Here is a 26133-nt window from a genome sequence, read left to right as displayed (position 1 = left end):
TAAAAATTTATCTACAGGTTACCGTACGGCTTTCAACAATGGACAAGAATCCACAACATAAAGTAAGCTGTAAAAAGCCCCTAAACAAGAAAATGTGACACAATTCAAGATAACAACAAACCTTTATAAATTTAGATTTACCTTTATAAATCAAGGCATCATGCATCCCCTGTAGGTCGATATTAACAGAGATTTTCATATACAATGCTATAAACCTCTTTATATAAGCAAAAGTAATACATGCATATAACTGCCAATAAGTGCACTCTAAATCTAAGACTACTTTTTAACTCATGTAATTTATATCAAAAGAGCAAAACCTAAGAAGATATAATTGTAACAGGATGCTGTTATAGATGTCCAAAGAAACACAAATTGAATTCTCCTTCAAATCAAAAACTATCTCCAGGGCCTGTATAATTCTAGAAATGCCCCTCAGGGCACTAACCTTGTATGATCAGTGAATGTGCCTTGCTAAAACATAGGGTAATCCATGATTACAAAGTTCGCCTCATCTGCAACATTCTTTGTACCTAAGACAAACCTATAAAACACAATAATTCATAAAAGTAAGAGCTTTACCTAAGGAGGGTCAACTATGCATGAAATGTAGGTCAAATTACATGATCCTAGACCATATAGTGACTGAGAAATGAACTCGACATAAACTTTAACCAAAGTCAATCAAGCATGAAATGAAGGTCAAATTGACCTATTTTGGTATGGATGCTGACAGGCTCCCAAAGTTACATCCCCACATCAAGTGACACGATCCTAGGTCATAAAGTATCCGAGAAATGAACTGGGATGTAAACTTTAACCAAAGTCAATAAAAGCATGAAATGTAGGTCAAATTGACCAATTTTGGTATGGATGCTGACAGGCTCCCAAAGTTACACTCCCACATCAAGTTATATGATCCTAGGCCACATAGTATCTAAGAAATGAACTTCGACGTAAACTTTAACCAAAGTCAATCAAGCATGAAATGTAGGTCAAATTGACCTACTTTGGTATGGATGCTGACAGGCTCGCAAAGTTACATCCCCACATCAAGTTACATGATCCTAGGCCACATAGTATCTAAGAAATGAACTTCGACGTAAACTTTAACCAAAGTCAATCAAGAATGAAATGTAGGTCAAATTGACCTATTTTGGTATGGATGCTGACAGGCTCGCAAAGTTACATCCCCACATCAAGTTACATGATCCTAGGCCACATAGTATCTGAGAAATGAACTCGGACGTAAACTTTAACCAAAGTCAATCAAGCATGAAATGGAGGTCAAATTGACCTATTTTGGTATTGATGCTGACAGGCTTGCAAAGTTACATCCCCACATCAAATTACATGATCCTAGGCCACATAGTATCTGAGAAATGAACTCGGACGTAAACTTTTAACCAAAGTTAATCAATGTGTACTTACATTTTTGATACTTACCAATCACTTGGTGTGAAAGTTGAAGGAGCCTTCCTTTTCCTCTTGCCAGTTTTGAGTGATACAACTCCTATTAATTCATTATTATTATAGGTTCAAGATAGGAATTAAATATTAAACAAGATGAACTGTGAGCTATTACTCACAAAAGTCTACCCCCGCTAACCATATCATTATAGGATCTGCAAGTTCGTAAACAGGAAGTAGAAGAGCAGCAGACCTGAAAACCACTTACACAATACAGCACCCCAACCTGATACTTGATAACAAATATCTAATAGCTGTAATACATAGTAGTTGAGAAAAGTGTTACGAAAATTTTTCATTAATATCCCTGTCTAATTTATGTACTAAGTCCGTAAACAATAAGTTGAAGAGCGACAGACCTGAAAACCGCTTACACAGTACAGCACCACAACCTGATGCTTGATATCAAATATCAAATAGCTGTGATTCATAGTAGCAGAGAAAAGTCTTACGAAAATTTTTCATTAATACCCCTATGTCTAATATATGTACTAAGTCTGTAAACAGGAAGTAGAAGAGCGACAGACCTGAAAACCATTTACATGGTACAGCACCCCAACCTGATGCTTGATACCAAATATCTAATAGCTGTGATACATAGTAGTTGAGAAAAGTGTTATGAAAATTTTTCATTAATACCCCTATGTCTAATATATGTACTAAGTCTGTAAACAGGAAGTAGATGAGCGACAGACCTGAAAACCACTTACACGGTACAGCACCCCAACCTGATGCTTGATACCAAATATCTAATAGCTGTAATACATAGTAGCTGAGAAAAGTGTTACAAAAAAGTGTTACGGATGGACTGACAGAGGACGGACTGACTGACGGACGGACGGACAGAGGTAAAACACTATACCCCCCTCTCCTTCGGAGCGGGGGTATAATTATTACTGTTAATTTACTTAGCTGGCACTGATAACGGTAATTAAAGAGAAATTTAAAATATGACAGGTGTGTTTTTTCTTTTATATTGTCTTAATTACATGTACTTAGCCAAGTGGCATTTATAACCATGCTAATTTTTATTCCAATTAAGTTGATGCCCTGACCTCTTTTGATCTCTAGTTAACACTTGCCAATAATATAAACATACAGACCATGAAAAGAAAACTTGTTAAGTATGAAAATGGGAAAGAACAAGAGCAAAGTCGGCTCTGGACCTGCAGCGCTGGCACTTCATGGAAACATAGGTGCTTACCAATCGCAGCATAATAGTATGTAGCATTGGATAATAAAGGGAATTGTGAAAACAAAAGGAAATTGAGTACAGGTTTTTTATATATAAAATGCAAGAAATATGACAATTTTAGCATGATATACATCTATTAAATTTTGGCCTTGGCAGCCATGTTGGTTGCCCGTCAAGGACTACGGATATAATTTTAAAAATAGATACCATAAGGATGATTGTGGCCAAGATTGGTTCCATTTGGCCTGGTAGTTTCAGAGGAGAAGATTATTATTTGCGAAATTTTAACCCTCGCTAACACTCGGGATTAAAATTTTACACAAACAATTCAACCCATGTTAAAATCTCCAATAAACCATGGCTGCCATGAATTATTTCTTAAATAGTCAAAAACGTTAAAATTGGCCAAAAATCATCATTTATGGGCAATAACCCCTTTGCGAGGGCATCCGACAATTTTGGCATAAATGGAACTTAGGTAGATTTTGACATTCTGAACATTTTTGCCTATGTCAGATTTTCTCTATCTGCAATGGTTTTCAAGAAATTAGTCAATATTTGCATTTTACCCCTATGTTCTATTTTTAGCCCTGGCGGCCATCTTGGTTGACTGACATGGACATCATACCCTAAGGATGATTGTGGCTAGGTTTCGTTCCATTTGGCCTGGCAGTTGCAGAGGAGAAGATTTTTGTAAAAAGTTAACGGACGACGACGACGGACGCCAAGTGATGGGAATAGCTCAGTTGATCTTTCAGGTCAGGTGAGCTAATAAAAAGTGAAAGGGAACCAGGCATTACAAATTCCAGCCTAATTTTAAAATTTCAATTCAATCGGATGAAGCATTTTTGAATTAGTGTACAACATACAAGAAAAACGCATTTTTTTAACACCAAAGTCCCACAACTCTAGAACAACATATAGAAAAATCAGAAAAAAAACGAAAGAGAACCAGGCATTACCTATTCTAGCCTAATTATAAAATTTCGGATTAATCGGATGAAGCATTTTTGAGTTACTGTACGACATTCAAGAAAAATGGCATTTTTTTTAAAAATCAAAGTCCCATAACTCTGGACACATCGCAAAATTGGAAAAAACAAAAGGTAACCAGACATTACCAATTCCAGCCTAATTTTAAAATTTCAGTTCAATTGGATGAAGCATTTTTGAATTCATGAACGACATACAAGAATAAAGAGCTTGGCCGTGTGCACCATGATACGACCGCAATGGTCGACACGTGTTCATTTGGGCAAGTGTTGACACACTTCTAAAGTGGACACAATAATATGCTTGACACAGTAATTTGCTGGACACAGAAATTACATTAGTACTAAAAAGCACCACTTTGGCCCCTAATAGGTTGGAAAAACTGCAAGTCCTAGCTCAAATCTGCTAAAATTCTCTATGTTGGAAATTTCATAAGGACTCTAAAGAAGAAAAAAAAACCTTTGAAATCGGACGAGAAATAAAAAAGTTTGTTTTTTGGGATTGAGCACCACTTTGGCCCCTAATAGCTCGGAAACGGTACAAGCTACGTTAAATCCGTCGAGACTCTACCAGTGCAAAAGTTCATAAGGAAAACAATGAAAAATCAAAAAATCAAAATGAAAATATGAAAAATAAAAATTTCATGAACAAAAAAGAGAAGTCCGTTTTAGCCCCTTTTAGCTCTGAAACCTTAAGTCCTAGCTCAAATCTGTAAAAATTCACTTTGTTGGAAAAAATATGACTACTTTTGACATAACTGAAAATCGAAATTGTCAATTTTATTTAATATAAAAAGAAATTCAGGTTTAAAGATATTTTTTAGCCTACAACTTTTGAAAATTTACTGGATTTTTTTTCCTTAAATTGACGATTGTTGTTGGAAGGGACTTGGACAATATTCATGACATGGTCAAATTACAACTAGATGGAAAATTAGACGCCTTTTTCGTGCCACCGTGACAATAAGTGAAGGGCATATTGTTTATACTGATCCATCTGTCCGTTTGATGTTTTAGAACAAAATAAAACATAAATTATGGATGGATGGACAACAGACAGACGATAGATAATGGATGAAAATGCTTAGTGATGGCAAAAACTTGCAAGCCTTTCAGGCTAAGTGACCAAAACAGAAACCAATAATACAAATCAGCAATTCTTACTTTTCTTGTTTTCTTGCTTTTCAGCTACTTTACTGCTGCTTGGAGTATATATTTTTCTAGGAATTCTTTTCCTTTTTGGATAGGAAATTGGAGTTTCCATTGTTGGTAGATCTGCAAAAGATGAATATCATATTTGACAGATGTTTCACTATCAACTGTTTCATTACCAGGACCAAAATAAAAAAAATAATGTATGATCTGACAAAAAAAAAAAAACAAGCTGTGTCAAGTCTTGTATTGCTGTTTTATATTTCAGAATATTTATGTGTCCGTGTCGTTACCAATTCCACTCTGAATGTAAATCATAATAATTTTGCGCTTGACACGAACCAGCTAGTAACTATTGCAAGAAAGGTAACTAGAGGCTCCAAGGAGCCTGTGTCGCTCACCTGTTTTCAAATTTGTCTAAATCTTTCTTTGAGGATGATTTCAGCCCCTTTGGCTTTATTTTCTAGATCTTGTCCTACTTAACATTTTTGCTGTTCAAACTTTCAATATATCTATAACAGTTTAAAAGATACTTTTTAAAGCACTAAAATCGGTGAAAATATAAAAATAGAGGATATGGTAATAAACAAGTAATAAACATTTAAGGGCAATAAATCCAATAACAAGTGGTCATTTGAACTGTGTGTAGAGCTTTTATTGCTGAACATATTTGCAATCTAAAATATTTTTTTTTCTATCTATAATCACTGTGCTTAAACAGCTGTGGGTAACTTAAGTTACCCACAGCCCAAGATGGCGCAAGACATCTTCTGTTTATATAGATTTTAGTTATTTTAAAGCAAAACAAAGTTGTTTAACGAAGATAAAGCTTTCAAGAAGATGTATATCAGTTTCGCCCGCACTAATAAAAGTAGAAATAACTCAAGTATAAAACAATAAGTCGAAAAACAACTGATTTTAAAAGTCCAAAAGAGGTACGTAACTTTTACAAGAGATATCCGTAACTTTTTTTACATAATTTACAGAGATGTCCGTAACTTCATGATGTGTCTTTAACTTTTCTCAGAATTTATATTGTTATACACAAAAATATAAAGGTAAGCTATGAAATATCGTAAGTTGGTATACAACTACATTTAGTTACAGTAAAGAGTAAAGGTTAACGCCTTACTTATTCCCAAAAACGGCAAGGGGAATTCATAGTCAGAAGTTCCAATTTTCGAAACGATCCCTTAAAGCAAAACACTAAACCCCTTCAACATTTTTTATTCTAGATTATATGTGATATCACTCTGTCTGTTTTACTCATAAAATTACAGCAACACAGTACTGCAACATACATTTTTACAATAACAAACCACGGCTGTCCTTCATCAACTAGTTTAAGATGAATATTAAGAAGCCGAAAAATCTGAACATGTAGCTTAAATGTTTTTCTTCTATGCGGTGCCAATATTCAAATTTTCAGATGAAATTACAAAAGGGAATAAACCGTACATTAATACTGAAACAATGAAAATATCTTAGCCTTATTTTTTAAGAAACCAGGACTAGTTGGGTTAATAAACTTTCTTCATTATTTACTTGTGTTACTCATCGAAACATAGTGCAATTACATATATGTAATTTCAAATAGATTTGCCAGGATCACATTGTTGTTTTTCTTCAAACAGTTGAAAATAAAATTTCTACTGGGATAATGATTTATTGAGTTCTTTGAAACCCTGTCTCTCCTTCGGTAGCTGTTAATAGTGGAAAATCACTGGTATAAAGCCGATGCCCGTAAATGCAGTTACGGTTAGCCGTAGATGGCATACGAAAATATGGGCATTATATTTTCTAGCTTTTAAGCCTATAAAATTGTTACAATTGTTGAATTTTGCAATTTAGGAAAAGGTCAGTGTCTCAAGATTTAATATAGACCAGAATCATGTTTATTATATGTCTAGCTATTTCATTTTTAAAGCTCTTAGTGAGCTGTAAGATGTGTGTACCTGCTGCTTTTTCTACAGTTTAGATGCCCTTAACTTGTAAAGCGGATGCGTGTAACTTGCAGATCTAATGATTGTAAATTGCAGTAGCTGAAGTTTATTGCATGTTTATTGTACAAATTATCCTGTATTGGTACGCAATTTTATGTTATATTTTCATGAACGTAGAGAGCGTGGCACTCTTCCTATAGGAGGCATCGGATTTAACGTCCCTAATCTGACCGGACCTGACTGTGTATTTGTACATCCAGCACAGCTAAACGGACCAAAGTTAAGCGCTTAAGTTGGTATTATCCCCATGTTTGTGAGTGTCATTTTCTTCGGTGTCCGTGGAAAAGGAAAACAAATGTCAGATCATTATGTATAAAGAATCCTTATATACGCAAAAATTATGCATCCAAAGGCTACAACAGAAAAATTACCCACGGCCAGAGTTTTCGGTTAAGAAAAGTTACGGACATCTTTTGCCATTTTTAAAATTGTTCTTACGCTAAGCTAAGACAAAATGCATTACATTTTTTGTTTTCAGTTGATTATTTTGCCTTAGATACAATACATTGACAACTTGTAATGAATTATTAATGCGTAAATCTAAAGATATTTGATAAAATGAAAATCGCATTATTTTACGCCGCCATATTGGGCTGTGGGTAACTTAAGTTACCCACAGCCGTTTAAGCACAGTGATAATAGTTTATGAGATAATAGCCAAAAGCATTCAAATTTGCCAAAAACTGTCATTTATGGCCAATAACCCCTATGCAGGAGTATCCAACAATTTTGACATAAATATAAATTAATAGATCTTGTCATTCTGAACATTTTTGTCCTTGTCACATTTTCTCTGTTTGCAATGGTTTTTGAGATATTAGTCAATACAGTCGAACATGTTTTTCATTAACAGCCATATTATGTTTAATATATGTACTAAGTCCGTAAACAGGATGGCTTAGTATGACGGACGAAGGGACAGACAAAGTCCATGATTTGCTATTGGAAACCCCAGAAATTGGTAGGATCAAAATCTAAATTAGGAGGTGCACAATGGGAACATGTAACAAAGATTCTCTGACAGTTTCATGGAATTCCCTTCAGTAGTTTAGGGACGGAAGGATGAACGGACGGACACAACGAATACTATATACCCCGTTTTTTTAAGCGGGGGTTAAATTAAATAATGTATCAAATTATTACAATAAAATATCAATGAAAGACTCATTTTTTTTTTTTACAAAATTTTAAGAATAAAGATTGATAGTCATGTTACTGTAAAGGACAGTTGAAAGTATAATTAAAGAAATTGTTCATTGAAACTTTAGGCCAAATTGTAATATATGGACTGGCAGGCCACTCCAAAAGGCCCTCAGTGTCTTGAACTATTTCTTAAATATTGACCTTAATCACATGAAATATTTGTACATGGTAAATAAATCCTTGTATCCACCTCATCAAAAGTCATAAATTGTATAATATACAATTATGACCTTCATGGAAAGTTAATACAGTCAAACCTGTGAAAACCGGACCCTGAGTAATCCAGTTTCCTGTCAATTCCGGCCGAAAATTAAAGTCCCACTTCCTTCCCTTAATATTCTTTGCAAAAATATCCCTTGTAAACCGGACCCTGTCTATTCCGAACTCCGATCTAATTATCTAGTCCCAATACAGTAAATTACTTTAATTATTACCTGTCAAAACCGGTTTGGCCTTTTATCATAACGGTATTGATTGATGTCAATCAACTGATCAAGTCGACAGAGATCCGACCACTTTTGAAACGAAATAACTGCTATGGAAAATTAATCTTCAATGCCTACGGAGGAAACTTATGATGGACAGAAAAACAACTCATGTTTATCAATTCAAACAACGCGGAGATTCCGACACAAACAAAATCTGCGAAAGTGAAAATGAAGCGGACGAGCCAGAAACTTTAACTTCATATGAGTATTTCTTCACAAACATTAAATGTATGAATCATTTTTCAAATTCCAAAGATGATGGATTTCTTAACTTTCTCATACCAATGAGAGCAATGATTGAAGATGTTTCGTTCGTAGAAAAATGGTAAAAAGCAGGGACATGTCCAAATATATATTGTGTTAAAATCATCGGCACTCTAGGTTAAATAAAATTAGTTTCAGAATTTTCTATTATTCAATACACTAATTTATAATATGTCAGTAATCTACTGTACTATACAAGCTTATTATTTGTTAATTGCATGAAATATGCAGTTCTGTAAAATATCTGACGTCATGAACCACTGACTTCCTGTCAATCTGAAAACCTGAATAAACCGACCCACTGCCTAAACCGGCCCTTTTTGACAGTCCCAGAGGTGGCCGGTTTACACAGGTTTTACTGTATCCAAAATTGATAAATCGAGGAAGAGGTTATTTCCTGCGGGCATAGCCAAAGGGAAATTCACCCTTTCGAGATTTAACAATTTTGGATATTAACTTTTCATGAAGGACATATTTGTTTTATTATACCACACTAAACATTGGACTTGTTTTAACCCATTTTACAAGCATCGGCGTAAAAGTTTCATTTCAAAAACTAATTAAAGAACCTTAGTGAGCACGCTCACATACCCCACGTCCCCACATTGTCATTGGAGAAATTAAATAAGTATAAGAAAAAAAAATTGTATAAGAAAAAATACTGAATAATAAATTCCTGTCAATATACACATCTACATAGTATGTCCTTATTATCTACAAAATTTCATGAAATTCTGTTGTGTGTTTTCAGAAGAGTTGAGATGACAAACTGTTGCAGAAGTACATTGAAGCAAATAAGTTCAAAGGGGCATAACTCCTAGAAAAAAAATTGAATCGTAATTTCCTGTTGATATGCACATCTACGTAGTATGTCCTTATTATCTGAAAAGGTTTCATGAAATTCTGTTGTGTGGTTTGAGAGGAGTTGCGATGACAAACTGTTGCAGTAGTACATTAAAGTAAATAAGTTCAAAGGGGCGTAACTCCTAGAAAAAAAATTGAATCGCAATTTCCTGTCGATATGCACAACTACATAGTATGTCCTTATTAACTGAAAAGGTTTCGTGAAATTCTGTTGTGTGGTTTGAGAGGAGTTGCGATGACAAACTGTTGCAGTAGTACATTAAAGTAAATAAGTTCAAAGGGGCGTAACTCCTAGAAAAAAAATTGAATCTCAATTTCCCGTCGATATGCACAACTACATAGTATGTCCTTATTATCTGAAAAGGTTTCATGAAATTCTGTTGTGTGGTTTGAGAGGAGTTGCGATGACAAACTGTTGCAGTAGTACATTAAAGTAAATAAGTTCAAAGGGGAGTAACTCCTAGAAAAAAAATTGAATCGCAATTTCCCTTCGATATGCACAATTACATAGTATGTCCTTATTATCTGAAAAGGTTTCGTGAAATTCTGTTGTGTGGTTTGAGAGGAGTTGCGATGACAAGAAACAGGACTGACGGACAGACGGACGGACAGACGGACAGACGGACTGACGGACGGACGGGTCAAAAACATTATACCCTCCGCAACTTCGTTGCGTGGGGTATAACTAGCATGACTAGTCTTTGAGACTTTCAGGAAATTTACCAAAGTTGGAATTGCAACTTTTGGAATCAGAGCATTTCAAAACATTTCATTAGTTTTTATGATATATATATATGGTAAGTCTTGTAGAATGATTCCAAAAATCAAGCAGTCTTTTTAAGACTTTCAGAAAATTTACAAAACTTGGAATTGCAATTTTTTGAAATCTAAGTGTTCCATGTAATTCCAATAAATAAAATGTACCAAAAGAGATTAATTGCAAGTTAAATTTTGAAAAATTAATGAGTCTTTGAGACTTTCATGAAATTTACCAAAAATGGAAATCTGAACATTCAAAAATATTTTGTTTGTTTTTGCAATGTAAGAATAGTAAGTTTTGAAGAACATTTTCAAAGATTTGCCAGTCTTTGAGACTTTCAGGAATTTTCTTAAAACTGGAATTGGCATTTTTTTTAAATCCAAGTGTGCATATCTTTTTATATGTTATTGTAAAACACAATTAGTTTCAAGGAACATTTCCAAAATTTAAACAGTCTTTGAGACTTTCAGGAAATTTACCAAAGTTGGAATTGCCATATTTGGAATCCAAACATACAGTATTGTTCCAACTGTTATACTAATACATAATAAAAAGCTTCGCCGAGCGCAGCATGATACGACCGCAGTTGTCGACAAGTGTTCATTTGGGCAAGTATTGACACACTACTAAAGTGGACACAATAATGTGCTGGACACAGTAATTTGCTGGACACAGTAATTTGCTGGATACAGTAATTAGCTGGACACAGTAATATACTGGACACAGAAATTAAGACCCTTGTAGCAGGGAAACCGTAAGTCCCAGCTCAAATTTGGAAAGAATCAAACGGGTTGGAAATTTGTTAAGGAATCCAAACAAAAAAAATGTTGAAATTTGAGGAGAAATAAAAAAGTTCTATTTTTGGAGTTAGCACCACTTTGGCCCCTAATAGCTCGGAAACGGTAAAAGCTATGTTAAATCCGTTGAGACTCTACCGGTGCGGAAGTTCATAAGGAACATAATGAAAAAAACAAAACCAAAATAAGATGAAAAATAAAAATTTGACAAACAAAAAAGAGAAGTTCGTTTTAGCCCTTTTAGCCCCTTGTAGCTCAGAAACCGTAAGTCCTAGCTCAAATCGGTAAATATTTTCTGAGTTGGAAATTTCATAAGGAATCCAAAGAAAAAAAACCAGTTGAAATCGGACGAGAAATAAAAAAGTTTTTTTTTTTTATTTAGCACCACTTTGGTCCCTAATAGCTCGGAAACGGTAAAAGCTACGTTAAATCCGTTGACATACTATTGGTGCGGAATTTCATAAGGAACATAATGAAAAAAACAAAATGAAAATAAGATGAAAAATAAAAATTTGAAGAACAAAAAAGAGAAGGCAGTTTTAGCCCCTTTTGGCCCCTTGTAGCTCGGAAACCGTAGGTCCTAGCTCAAATCGCTTAAAATTTCCTATCATGAAATTTCATAAGCAATGCAAAGAAAAAAAAACCATTGAAATCGGACAAGAAATAAAAAAGTTCGTTTTTTGGGATTTAGCACCACTTTGGCCGCTTATAGCTCGGAAACGGTAAAGGCTATGTTAAATCCGTTGCAATATTACAGTTGCGGAATTTCATAAGGAACATTATGAAAAAAAATTGATTAAAATTGAACAAACAAGAATGTGTCCTCAGTACACGAATGCCCCACTCGCACTATCATTTTCTATGTTCAGTGGACCGTGAAATTGGGGTAAAATCTCTAATTTGGCATTAAAATTAGAAAGATCATATCATAGGGAACATGTGTACCAAGTTTGAAGTCGATTGGACTTCAACTTCATCAAAAACTACCTTGACCAAAAACTTTAACCTGAAGCGGGACAGACGGACGAACGAACGAACGAACGAACGGACGCACAGACCAGAAAACATAATGCCCCTCTACTATCGTAGGTGGGGCATAAAAATAAATCCTCTACATCAAATTTAATATAAACACTTATTTTGCCCTTTTTGGCCCCTATTTCAGGAACCGGCGGGGGCATAACCCCCAAAAACAATCCCAAGCTGTATTTTGTGGTTATATTCCTTGTGTTAAAATTTCGTAGCATTTGCTCTATCAGAACTTAAAGTTATTGTCCGGAAACCATTAATCTGGATGACGACGACGCCAACGGACAGGGACGATACCGTTATACGAACGCAAAATTTTTGCGGTCGTATAAAAAGTTAGTTGCTTGAATCATAATCATACCAAAAGATGTCGCATATTAATCATTTGGTGGGAAATCATTTTGCCCTAAGGGCAAAGTTCAAAATTCTGAAACCTTCGACACAGACAACTTTCATAGTACTACTTAAATACACTTATAATTTTCATGTTTCTACCATGAAAGGTGTAAGAGGAGTTCGTGCAGAATCGATTTTGTCATTATTTTTAACCCTTAGGAAAATGCCCTCAGGGCTTGCAGGCAAAATACCATGCCACTGCTAGACTTGGTACTCATAATGGGAGGTCATACTGTTGGAACCAACTTCCTATTGTAAATAGTTTGGAAGATTTCACCATTTTCTGCCTATCTCAAAAACGAAATTTCACTCATAAATTTGCCCTAGGGCATGAATTTCATACCCTGATCACATACTCTAACATGCTACCAAGTTTCAAGTTTCCATCATTTCTAGTTTCTGAGATTTTGCATGACATTACATACATACAAACAGACGGACTGCATTACATACATGACATAATCCCCCCGCTTTCGCTTAGCAGGGGGGATAAAAACAGCACTTGACAATATTTATACCCTCTTCTTCATTGATAATATTCTCTTCTGAATCGATGAACTGTTCCCTCTCAAAATCTTCTTCTGCCTCTACACCTTCCATCTGAGTATTTCTATCTTCTTCTCTGTCTATTTCTAACTCTTTCTCTGAATAAGGAAAGATATTTCATTAACTAACATAAATTGCTTACCTGGATAGTCTTAACCAAACATATCAATGGCTAAATATAGCAATTTTAATGCCGTTTTAATTTTTTTTGTGTGATCTATGCATTCTTTTAGTAACAATTTTGAAGATGACTGAATAAAAAAAAAACTAGAGGCTCAGGTGAGCATCAAGAATTGCCCATGGCAGCCAATTTTGTTGTCCAATCAGGACGAAATGAGGCAATTTTATAACAGACCTTACATAGATGCATCCTGCCAAGTTTGATTCCATTTAGCCCAGCGGTTTCAGAGGGGAAGATTAAAGTGTGATAAGTTATGATAGATGTTTCATGGTGGCAAAAGCTCACATTACCCTAATAATAATCTATAAAGCAATCAACAATGCTCATCTTTCATACATGTTGTCTGAAATAAATTAAATATTCTGCAATCATGGACTAATGCACAACATAATACATTAATCATTCAATTATTAAACAGAAATCAAAAACACATGTTTCTGAATTCACAATTCCATTTGTTTCTTTGGTAAAACTCTAAATTTACCTGAATCAGAGTCCAAAATGCATTGCAGTTGTTCTATTACCCTGGGCCTACTTATGACGTACTGCATCACCACAGATGGATTTGCATCTGCAAATATGGTCCATTTTTCTTTAACTGAAAATATAAGATTTTCATCCAATGATAAACAGAGGACAGGTCTGAGCTTTTTTTTTGCAAAGGTTTATTTTGCCTCTCAAGCTTAAAATGACTTAATTGACAGTCCAAAATAACATTTGAAATTACAGATAATTTTATCAATACAAACTGAGGTGCTCAACAACCTACTTTGTTGACTACTCAATAACCTATATTGTGGTCAACACAGGAATTGTGTTACCAGTAGCTTGCTTCATACAGTAATGTGTTTGATATGCTTACTTTCTTGACAGTCTAACTTGCTTGCCACGATTATGTTGGTAGTTCACTATTATTGAAATATATTGGAAATCAGAATTAGAATAAACAGCTGCGCCACAAGTGCAATATACGCCCATTCCGAATTTTTTTTATAGTTCATTTCAAAACATATGCAGTGGAACCTGTCTTATCCGACACACCTCGGGACCAGAGAAATATGTCGGATTGGACAGGGTGTCGGAATACTCGGGTTTCACATTTGAGATCCTTTAAAGAAAAAACAGTGTTTATGAAACATTACACCACGTCAAGTACGAATTCCCAAGATCTCGTAAATATTTAGTACAATAAATTTCAGTGAGATTGACAAGTTCTTAGAACATTTACAGTGTTAGTCTTCATCAATTGTTTAACTATTTTCCCAGTCATGGTTATTTGTATCATTTAGTCGGAATATCGTCTTCGACACTGGTTACATAAAGTAAACTGTCAAAATGAAATCGTTTCACAGTCCAATTAGCAATATTTCTTCGTCTGGATTTTTTTCCCCAACAATTTACTCACATTGAATTAAGAAAGACATTATGAAAAGTATGTATTAAGATTTATATATTTTCCATATGTTGTAGAAATGTTTTTATCCCGTACTGAGCCTCAAATTTCCTATCCGATCAATAAAAAATAACAAGATATTTGTGTACACAGGTAATGGATTAAATTACCTTTAAATGCATGAAATACACCTGACTGAATTATGATTACCTTGTTTATAAATTGATTAAGGAGATCAAAGGGTCTGATTAAACAAGTATAATTAGAGTACTTATGAAGGCTGGGACTTGAAAATGCTGTCGGATTACGGAGTAGACGGGTGACGGAATACAGAAGATTTTTTAACAAAGAATGTTAAAGAAAACTTTCGGGACCAGTAAATTTTGTCAGATTTCACAGGATGTCGGAATATTCATGTGTCAGATTAAGCAGATTCGACTGTAATTATCAGATCATGTCTATTTCAAACAAAACAAAAGAAGAAACACTATGTGAATTTTAAAAGCAAACAGACAATTATTTTTATAAAAATAAAATTTAATAAAATAATGAAAAAAATAATAAATTAAATATAGAACCAAAAAAAATCTAAATGAAAATAGGAAAAAAATATTCTTTAGTTATTCACAAAAAAAAAGTAAGTTACTTAGTCCGCTCCCAACTCCAGAACTCTAAAAGGACAATAGGGAAAATAACAAAAACCAAAGGCATTTACTCTACATAGGACCTACATGTAACATCATGTTAAAATTTAGTAAGAATTGGTCAAAGTAAACTTGAGTTTTTGTGAAAAATGTCAATTTTCAATGAACAAAGTCCCATAACTCTTGAACGACAAAAGTGAAAATCAATGAACCGTAACAAGACTCAAACTCAATCTGTAACATCAATAAATATCTATATACCAAAAATCAGTTCAATATCTCAAGGTGTTTAGTAAAAAAGTCTGGAAAACTGGTTGTTGCGCAACAAGTCAGAATGACAAACAAGGGTAAAACTATATGTCCCGACCACTTTGTGGCGGGACATAAAAAAGTGCTGAAAACTTCAAATTCACTGTAATTTTCTAAGTCCGAGGGCGTAACTTCCGTAAAAATTATTCAACCACAACCAAAGTAGAACTTAATCTGTAACTTCTCATGATAAGACCACATACTAAAAATAAAATCAATTGGTTGAACATTACAAAAAAAAGTGTGGAATACTTAAAATTCACTGTAATTTTGTATGTATAGAAATATTTTATATTTTGGGCCACTTTTACCTTTTACCTATGTCTTTTACTTTTTATTGTTTTGTATGTTTTATATTTGGTTTGTTTAGCCCCACTGCCAGTGGTTTTACATTTTACAATTTCTTTGATATTGAATTTTCTATGTCCAAGGGCCGTAGCTTCCGTGAAAATCATTGAACCGTAACCAAACTCTAACTTAATCTGTAACTCTTCATAATAAGGCTACATACCAAAGATATTATCATTTGGTTGAAGCATTACCAAAATAAAGAGCTACGCCAAGTGCAGCATGATACGACCGCAGTGGTCGAACAGGTGTTCATTTGGGCAAGCATTGACACACTACTAAAGTGGACACAATAATATGCTGGACACAGTAATATGCTGGACAGAGAATTCTGATTAGTAATAAAAAAACTTTTTTTTGGTTTTTTTTATATTTAGCACCACTTTGGCCCCTAATAGCTCGAAAACGGTAAAAGCTATGCTAAATCTGTCGTACTCTACTGTTGCGAAAGTTCATAAGGAACATAAAGAAAAACTAGAAAATGTGTCTGTAAGCCACAGATGCCCTACCATTAAGATCAATATGAGGTTCCATGTTGTCTCATGTAAAAATTGACCAAAATGCTGCTGAAAAGAGCTGTATGGCAAATTTAAACCAAAGTCACTCAAGCATAAGATATGTCAAAGTGACCAAAAAGAGGTCAAACTGTGCTGCACTGTGCAAGAATACTACAACAGTGTAATATCATTGATACACTACCACAGATTCCCGAGAAATGGCAGTAAATGCAAAACTTAACCAAAATCATTCAAGCATAAAATATAGGTCATGGTATTCTAGAAGATGCTGAACTGTGCTGCACTATGCAAGGACACTACAATACATTAATATCATTGATATACTACATTAGGTTCTTGAGAAATAATCCTCGACACAAAACTTTACCAAAATCACTGAAGCATAAAATGTAGGTCATAGTGACCAAAAAGATGCTGAACTGTGCTGCACTAAGCAAGAACACTACCAATAGTCTAATATCATTGATACACTACCATAGGGTTCTGAGAAATGGACCTATACACAAAACATAACCAAAACCACTGAAGCATAAAATGTAGGTCATATTGACCAAAAAGATGCTGAACTGTGTTGCACTAAGCAAGAACACTACAACAGTCTAATATCATTGATGCACTACCATAGGGTTCTGAGAAATGGACCTAAACGCAAAACTTAACCAAAATCACTCAAGCATAAAATGAAGGTCATAGTGACCCAAAAGATGCTGAACTGTTGAACTGTGTTACACTACATAGGAACACCACAGAGGTGAAATATCATTCATATATTACAATAGGTTTCTTCACAATGGTCATTTATGAAAAAAGTTATTGAAGTCAATCAAGCATGAAATGTAGGTCAAATTGACCCAAATGTTGTTGATCAATGTAGTACTATTTAAGAAGAATATACTGATGAAATATCATTGGTACATCATTATCACATTCTGAGAAATGGACCTTAACGCAAAACTTAACCAAGATCGGGACAGACGGACGTACATACGTATGTACTGACGGACAAGGGTAAATCTATATGCCCCTTTCACTTCGTGGCGGGGCATAAAAAACAAAACCAAAATAAGATGAAAAATAAAAATTTGACGAACAAAAAAGAGAAGTCTTTTTTAACCCCTTTTAGCCCCTTATAGCTCAGAAAATGTAAGTCCTAGCTCAAATCTGTTAAAATACACTATGTTGGAAATTCATAATTTGCTGTTATACATTTTGAAATTGTTTAAAACACTAAGGTTTTTCTACTTCAAGGCATAGGATTTCCTTGGTCTTATTTTGGTGCCCTGTTTCGGTATATTTTGGGTTTATAAGCTCTTCAACTTTATAGTGATTTTGGATTTGCATAGTTTTAGATACATGTAAGAGCGTCACTGATGAGTCTTTTATAGACGAAACGCGCGTCTGGCGCAGAAAAAATCTTGCCTTGAACTTTGATGTGATTTTTTTTTTTAACACCATGATGGTTTTCACTGCTGGTGGAGGTATTCTTCCTAGAGGTTAACCCGCTCCGCTAGTCAACACTTCGGTGCTGACGTGATTCATCAAACTAAATGTGCTGTTATAAATTTTGAAATTGTTTAAAACAATAAAGTTTTTCTACTTCAAGGCATAGGATTTCCTTGGTCTTATTTTGGTTCCCTGTTTCGGTATATTTTGGGTTTATAAGCTCTTCAACTTCATAGTGATTTGGATTTGCATAGTTTTAGATAAGAGTGTCACTGATGAGTCTTTTATAGACGAAACACTCGACTGGCGCAGAAAAAATCTTGCCTTGAACTTTGATGTGATTTTGTTTTTTTTTGATGACTGGAAAATGTAATTTTAAGAATTGAATGCAGATTTTTTGCATTTTATGGGCGTGTAAAAGCGTTGACCGTGCGCACATTTTTTGTATGAAGCGCTTCCACGCTTTATATAAAATGTGCTTCGGTCAACGCTTTTACACGCCGATAAAGTACAAAAAATATGCATTCAATTCTTAAATCAATGTGCATATAAACATGATAAACATCATAAACTCACAAGATTCCACAGGTGCACACGTCTTTCTTGTTATGAAATTTTTTATCCAGGTGTAAAGTCTATTCTTTTCTTTCCTTTTCCTTGAATTCTGTCCACAACTGTCCTTCTCATCTAGAGGGGGACTGTCATACTTGGTTCCTACTTCCTAAAGATAACACACATGAAAATCAATATTCAGCAGTTACAAAACTGTACACTAAATAATAATATATGTATGCAAGAGCAAAACAAGAAATCTGTGTGAACTGATGCTTATTAGTGATACTCCGCTCCCGAACTTTGGCGCTAAATACGGAAAATTGAATAATAGATAGAAATAAAATTGTATAATAATAACATCATGAAATAATGGGTGAGATATCACTGATGAAGATGCGTGTCAAAATTCTTTCAAATCTCCTTCCCAAGGGTATGAAGTTAAACTTGTAAATGTATTGAGTCTGCAATGAAATTCTTGTTCCATTTTAAATCTAACTTGAAACTATGAGCACAACTCTATACCCCAGCCCTTTTTCCCTCTCACTTGCCTAACCCTATAAGTCATGAGACTTACATCTGATATCGCAAGAAGTTCATCTTCCAATGATACAACCACCTAGGCTCTACAGTACAAAAGCTATGACATGAAGAACATGAAGAAGAAAAGCTTTAAAAATTATAAAGAAAAAAGTGGATGACATTTTACTATCATGAAGGTCAAGGGTCACATTGACCTAAATTTGGTACGTGACACATCATCTTCGTTTTGCTATCATGAAGATCAAAGTCAAGGTCATTGTGACATAATTTCATTCGTGACACATCCACCTCCCGTATATGATTCATCCACATACCAAGTTTGATAATCCTACAGTGTAGGTACTAAGGTACAAAAGTTCTGCTCAGGACAATGAGCAGGACGGATGGACAGACAGACAGACAGACAGACAGACAGAGGTGATTCCTATATACCCACACAAACTTCATTTGATGGGGTATAAAAACGTCAAATAATGCCTTCAAGTTTTTACATGATGTTAACAGTCTACAAACAAACATTTGGGACCATCTTATATTCTTACAGGGTATAAAAAATTGTCATGCATGTCCATCAGACAAACATATATTCCTAAAATTGAACAACAGTAAAAACAGCAGTCTACATGTAGTCAAAATCTTTTTACTACCTGTCTATATCCTACTATAGTACAAACCTGAACAATGTCAGTTTCTGTTTTCATTTCCAGATATATTTTTAAAATATATATCTCCAGGGGTGATGTCTTTGGTGTTTTTTTGATGACTTCCATCAATTTTTCTTCAAACAAGATAAATGGGGATGTAGGTGCCATGCTCATAAACTATAAAAAAAAATAAACACAGATTTGTTACAACAATATCATCTTTTGAGGAGAAACACGTCACATTTCAGCAATGCGTATTGCACACATATTTGTGTCAGGATGTTAATGCTACAGATACATGTAGTGAATACGGCAATAGTGAATAATCAACAATAAGGGATTCTACACTTCAAGTAGTCCAAATAATTATGACGTCTTGAAAGGCTATAATAATTTTTTTCTTTGACGCCTTACATCGTCGATGTAAGGCGTCAAAGAAAATTATGACGTCTTGAAAGGCTATTATAATTTTTTTCTTTGACGCCTTACATCGTCTTGAAAGGCTATTATAATTTTTTTCTTTGACGCCTTACATCGTCGATGTAAGGCGTCAAAGAAAAAAATTATAATAGCCTTTCAAGACGTCATAATTATTTGGACTACACTTCACATCTAACACTTCAAGAGGATTTTCCAACTGAAGTGGTTCATCTGGTAAAGGTGGAAAATACGGGGGGGGGGGGGGGGGTCCGCCACTGTCTCACCATTCCTCCATAATTATTTTTATGGTTGTGTTTCCTATTCTTATCGTTGCGTTTTGTTGTTAGCGCCTTATGACAAATCCATTAAATATGTGCATGATGTGTACACTGGTTTTGCTGACGTATCTATTATAGGGTTACACTAAAGACCTGAAAGTGGACCTGAAAAGACCTGAAAATATACGATTAACATTATTCAAATTGCAATAACTTTTTTATTGTTTGATGGAATTTCTCCAAATTGGAATTTTATTAATTGTTAATATCCTGAACGGAAAATTAAAAATCTGAATGAGCCTAAAATTCCGCTAAAAAAAAATTTAAACGAAAAATAATAAACATAGACCAAGGATTTGTCTAACTATACAATTCATTGCAAAGACAAAAAATATGGTTGTAAACTTTCCATGTTCGATGTCATTTTGTCTCTTGTGGAGATCTGTCTCATTGCCGGGATCACACCCCATCTTCTTTTTAATTTTTAATTGACGGAAGAGAATAAAGAAAAAAATTGTTTACTATAGTGTCACATATTGATTGAAACAAGACATTCACAAAATATTCATATACACACAAACAACAATCAATCTCCAGCCAAAAAATTACTGAGACACTGATGCTACTGAATTTTTTGTTTCATAAAATCCAAAGTTGAAAGATAAACATTGAGCCTTAAAAAAGTTATTGAAGTTAACATTAGTCCGACCATAGAATTTCAGGTCCCTTCACATCACGAGAGTGGATAAATATCGTATTACACGAGATTTGGTGGTGGAATCTGTTTATCTAATGATTTTCTAACAATACGCAGGAAAACTTATTCCTTCTTTGCGACTGATCTGCAAAAAGATGTGTTCTTTCTATGTGATGTCATCAGGCATGGTCGCCTTTTTTTCATGCCGTCACAATAGGAAATTCGGAGGAAAACAAGAAAATTCGACGTCATAATCGGATTTTAACCAATGAAGAACTGAGATCAAACGAAGCACACGTGGATTTTTTTATACAATGGGTGCACTAGAAAGGGATAAATTGACTAAAAATTAGAGAAAAATATTTATAAAACTTCTGAGTAGTTGCTATTGTAGAGGGGGAGGACAGGGGGTACCCTTCTCCCTTCTTCCACCCCTCTTCTCCTTTCTCCTACCCCTCTTCTCCTTATTTTTTTTTTAATTTACCGGAAAAAAGAGAGATATTTTATTTTGTCATATTTTATTTTTTTGTCCAACTTTTTCTCCTTTCTCCCAGCCTTCCTCTCCTTTCTCCTACCCATTTCTCCTTTCTCCCACCCCCTTTCTCCTTTCTCCTACCCCTTTCTCCTTGTCTCCCTTACCCCTGTCCTCCCCCTCATTGTACGTATTTTAAAAAATAACGATTTTTTAAAATAAAAAAACAAATAAAATAATTGTTGAAACTTCATTTAAAAAAAACGGCTATTTTTAGGTTGTCCCGCGTAACATATTTCAGTTATTGTAACCACTAAACTATGATTTTCGTCAAAACTATTTAATATTTTGAAAAACGTGTTTTTCCATTATTAAACAGAATAGTTCCTCCAGTCCTTTATGCATTTTTATGACGTTATGATGACGTCATAGAAAAAAAACGCGTTCAATACTAAAAGGGCAAATCTGTCCCGCGGGAAAAAAATTGGGATTCCAGATTTGAGAATCAAAAAATATTTATCTAAAATGAAAAAAGTGTAGTATTTGTATTTACTACATCAATGTTAATTTGCTTAATTTTATAAATTTAAAGACAAATATCCTGAAACATGATATATGGTAATTTATGAGCGATTTTTCAAAGGCTTACAAGTTTGTCGCACCGCCATTTTTTAACTTAAAAACGAACTCAACTCAAATTTACGTCAATTGTTTGCTTATCACTGCTCTTATAATGGTAGAATTTATGATTTTTTAAAATGTTATTTTTCTTAAATTTTCAAAAAACTGAAATACATCAATTTTCGATAAGTAGTTAAAAAGCACCGTCGATTTTGCCGAGTCTTACAAGAATGTCGCACTTGCTTAAAAACAACGTTTCAGTCGAATTTTCGGTTTGAACGTTACGAAATATTCGCGACGTTGTGTTACGCTTACATGTACGAACATCGCGCGTAACGTCTTAGACATATCCTATCATATATATTTTTTTCACTATGTCTGACGGTATTTTGTACAGAATATTCTACAATCAGACAAAACTATATAAAACATAATTAAAAATTTTAAGATGTGCAAATCACAATGACATTGGTGTCCTGTATACTGACAGTGTAGTATATTCTTCAGGATGACAGTGTTCAATGATTTAATTGTTTGCATCTTTTTGTTGACGGTTTACCGTAGCGGTTGTTCAGGTGCAGAATGGTCGTTCGTTTAGATTAGTTGCCCTTGGAAAAACGCGTACACAATATTTTCCCAAAAGGTGTAAAGCAATTTTTAAAAACATTTTTTAATGTGTGGCAACATGTCAACATGTCATATTTGCTGTATTTGAAGATGTTTTTGATAATCAAATATCAAATGTGTATTTATTTGCCCTTGTGAAAAAATAAATTTACCAATATCTGTCTAATAGACCACAATAAATAAAAATATAGCTTGACTATACATAAGATAGGTCTGTGCCGATGATTTGCCATTAATTTTGTATATAGTGTACGGAAGTCATCGGGGTCGTTTGACCTCCAAAAAAATAGAAACACAAAATTAATATGCTACTACGTGACACAAATCCCTGAGTGTAAATCTGATGTCAATTTATATTTCCCAATAGATGTTCATGTATATGTATTAAACGAGTACCAAGGTCCTAGCTGTAATATATACGAAATGAATGTGGTCTATGGTCCAATATCCAAAATCTAAATACAAGGTTAGATTCAGCATATCATAGAACCCCAAGAATTCAATTTTTGATGAAATCAAATAATGTCAATTTTAGACCTTTTAGACCTCAATGTGGACCAATTTGATAACCAGGACCAAATATTAAAAATCTAAATACATGATTAGATTCAGCATATTGAAGAACCCCATATATTCAATTTTTGTTAAAATCAAATAAAGTTAAATTTTGGACCCCGATTTGGACCATCTTGAAAACTGGGCCCATAATCAAAAATCAAAGTACATGTTTAGATTCAGCATATCAAAGAACCCCAAGAATGCAATTTTTGTAAAAATCAAACTAAGTTTAATTTTGGACCCTTTGGACCTTAATGTAGACCGATTTGAAAGTTCGAGGCAATTTGGACTGCAAATGGAAAATGAAGGTTAATTGGATATGGACCCTTCAAAGAGCTGTTACAATGGTTCTTATCTTGCAGTGACCGTAGCACTCTCTACACGAGGCATCGATTTACAGTATGTATGAAAATTTAATTGGTCTATACTTTAGGTTCAAATAATATGAACCTCATGAAGACAAAGCCTTCCAAACTATTTATGGCAATACATTAATTTATCATATCTGGGTATATGTAGGTAGAATAGTTTTGCACTTCCAGTCTTGAAGTAGTGTTGATGTGTATCTCAAGAAAACAAAGGCTGTCCAAAGTTGTGATGATAATACTTAGAATCCCAGTTGCTTACAAAGTATGTGTATATTTCTTTCACCACAAAGTATTTCTGTTAACAACTTAGTATCACTGTTCTCAAAGAAATTCTAATAACTTTCTAATATCTAAAAATGTTTGCACTAGCTGTTTCCTCTCTTCTTTTTTTAAGAAAATTGTATTCTTTGCTATATGTAACAACTGCTTCTTTTTTGCGTAAATATACTTTTCTAAACCAGTGAATGAATTTCGTTCAAACAAATTTCCACAAATTAATTGGGTTTTCGCTTAGCAAATATTTGACTGTTCATTGCTATATATGGGGAGTGTATATGGTGTATCTATAACCCCGTGAATTCCCGGTATCACTCCGTGAACTTCAGCACGGGTTACATTAAAGTCTGTAGGTCTATAATCGACACTATGGCTGCTTTAAACGCAAGACCGTATAAAAATATATACAAATTTATTAACACAAGTTTACAGTTCGAAAGCTAGGGGAAGACTGCCCCAGCAACAGTTTACAAAACATAAATTAATTCAAAGATAAGGGTATTAAAACATTATAAAAGGTTGACAAATATAAATATACTTGTCCAATGTTATGTAATAATAATAGGATTATTGTCCTCCGGCTAAACTTTATAAAATAGCGATAATTGCTTTCAAGTGTTAGATACATGTATTATCTCTCACACTCTTGACAGCCATCGGATTAAGTTGTAAAATAGTAAATCTATAATTAATCTCTTTGGGTATTTGAAATAAAGAAACATTATATTTAAGAATAAAGAAACATTTAAAACAAGAAATATTCAACTTAAAACTAAAATGAGAAATATTCAATTTAAAACGAAAGTTCATATAAATATTCAAAACGAGAGTTCATATTACTAATCAAAACGAGAGTTCATATACATATTCAATTCAAACGAGAGTTCCTATAAAGCACTTTGAAAATTATAGTAAAAGTTCCCAATGTCACTTTTCTTCCGGTTATATTCTCCACTGCTTCCCCGAAGTGCTCGTCCCGAGCACAAATTGCTACATTTCGTATTTGGGTTTTTAACGTTTTTTCATCTATGGGTAATTCGTCTTGGGTAAATCGTCTTTGGGTAATTCGTCTTTGGGTAATTCGTCTATGGGTAATTCATCTATGGGTAATTCGTCTCTCTGGTTGCTGAAAGTGTGTACACACTGAAAACATCACGAACATAGAAAATGCACATATTGGACCTCTTAATAGATATATATATAGGGGGTATGTGGAGGGGGATAAACATAAACATACTAGATATTCTGAGGAGAGGGACTACTGACATACATATACTAATACTCTGAGGAGGGGGACTACTGACATAAGTATACTATACTCTGAGGAGGGGGACTACTGACATAAGTATACTATACTCTGAGGAGGGGGACTACTGACATAAGTATACTATACTCTGAGGAGGGGGACTACTGACATAAGTATACTATACTCTGAGGAGGGGGACTAACACAAATACATACATTCTGAGGAGGGGTACTTACATAAATATACTGCATTGCTCTGACATAAATATACTAAAACACTCTGAGTAGGGGGACTCCTGAAATAAGTATACTAAAACACTCTGAGTAGGGGAACTCCTGACATAAATATTCTAAAACACGATGAGGAGGGGGGATTAACACAAATATACTAAAAATATTCAGTTTCACTTGACAAATCGAAAAAAAACATGACTCTATAATATGTATAGATATATAAATAACAAAGAAGTCGCTTTTATCATAATCATAAAAGTAGGACGAAGTATCCGAGTATTCAATAAATTACAGAAAAAGGGGGGGGGGGGGCAAAAATGATCATTTACCCGTTTAGGATTCAATCAAACTACACTATACTGTCTGGAAGGTTTTCGAAAACTATCAAGAATTTAAACCGATTATCAGATTATCAGTGGCTATTTGTACCTTGTAAGCAGGTTTTGATCAAACATAATAATGCATTTTTCTGACATGTAGTATACAGGTCGTCACTTCTGTACACCCAATGGAAACAAGAACACAAGATAGGTGACGAGTCCATCTTGCACTCTTGTTTCGAACCAAAATTGTATTCTAAAATGATTTTGTTATTCCACTGAT

General features: G+C 34.2%; 1 protein-coding gene across 3 annotated transcripts; it reads right to left on the bottom strand.

The window, feature by feature from the left end:
- Nucleotides 1-20557, bottom strand: LOC139529128 (uncharacterized). Of its 3 annotated transcripts, none has more exons than XM_071325451.1 (8): nt 20439-20557; nt 19765-19911; nt 18572-18716; nt 13825-13938; nt 13132-13257; nt 4822-4932; nt 1432-1513; nt 1-544 (listed from the first exon to the last, which is right to left on the bottom strand). In XM_071325451.1, exons 1-7 carry the CDS (start codon nt 20439-20441, stop codon nt 1443-1445), a joined length of 717 nt encoding a protein of 238 aa, XP_071181552.1. In that variant the 5' UTR covers nt 20442-20557; the 3' UTR covers nt 1-544; nt 1432-1442. The 3 variants fall into 3 exon arrangements, with proteins under 3 accessions (XP_071181552.1, XP_071181551.1, XP_071181553.1); XM_071325450.1 differs by having other exon boundaries at nt 1447-1513; XM_071325452.1 differs by lacking the exon at nt 1432-1513.
- Nucleotides 20558-26133: the final 5576 nt, after the last annotated feature.

This window comes from Mytilus edulis, chromosome 6, assembly GCF_963676685.1.
Source record: "Mytilus edulis chromosome 6, xbMytEdul2.2, whole genome shotgun sequence".
Lineage (NCBI taxonomy): Eukaryota > Metazoa > Mollusca > Bivalvia > Mytilida > Mytilidae > Mytilus > Mytilus edulis.
The sequence above is the reverse complement of the archived record's forward strand: the minus strand, read 5'-3'. Positions and strand labels throughout refer to the sequence as shown.

Excerpts from the sequence above, each read along its gene's own strand:
- LOC139529128 (XM_071325450.1), bottom strand. Across the intron at positions 4,933-13,131 it reads TATTATCAATGAAGAAGAGG|ATCTACCAACAATGGAAACT; the intron begins GTATAAATATTG and ends CATCTTTTGCAG. Across the intron at positions 545-1,446 it reads ACTTTCACACCAAGTGATTG|GTTTGTCTTAGGTACAAAGA; the intron begins GTAAGTATCAAA and ends TGTGTTTTATAG.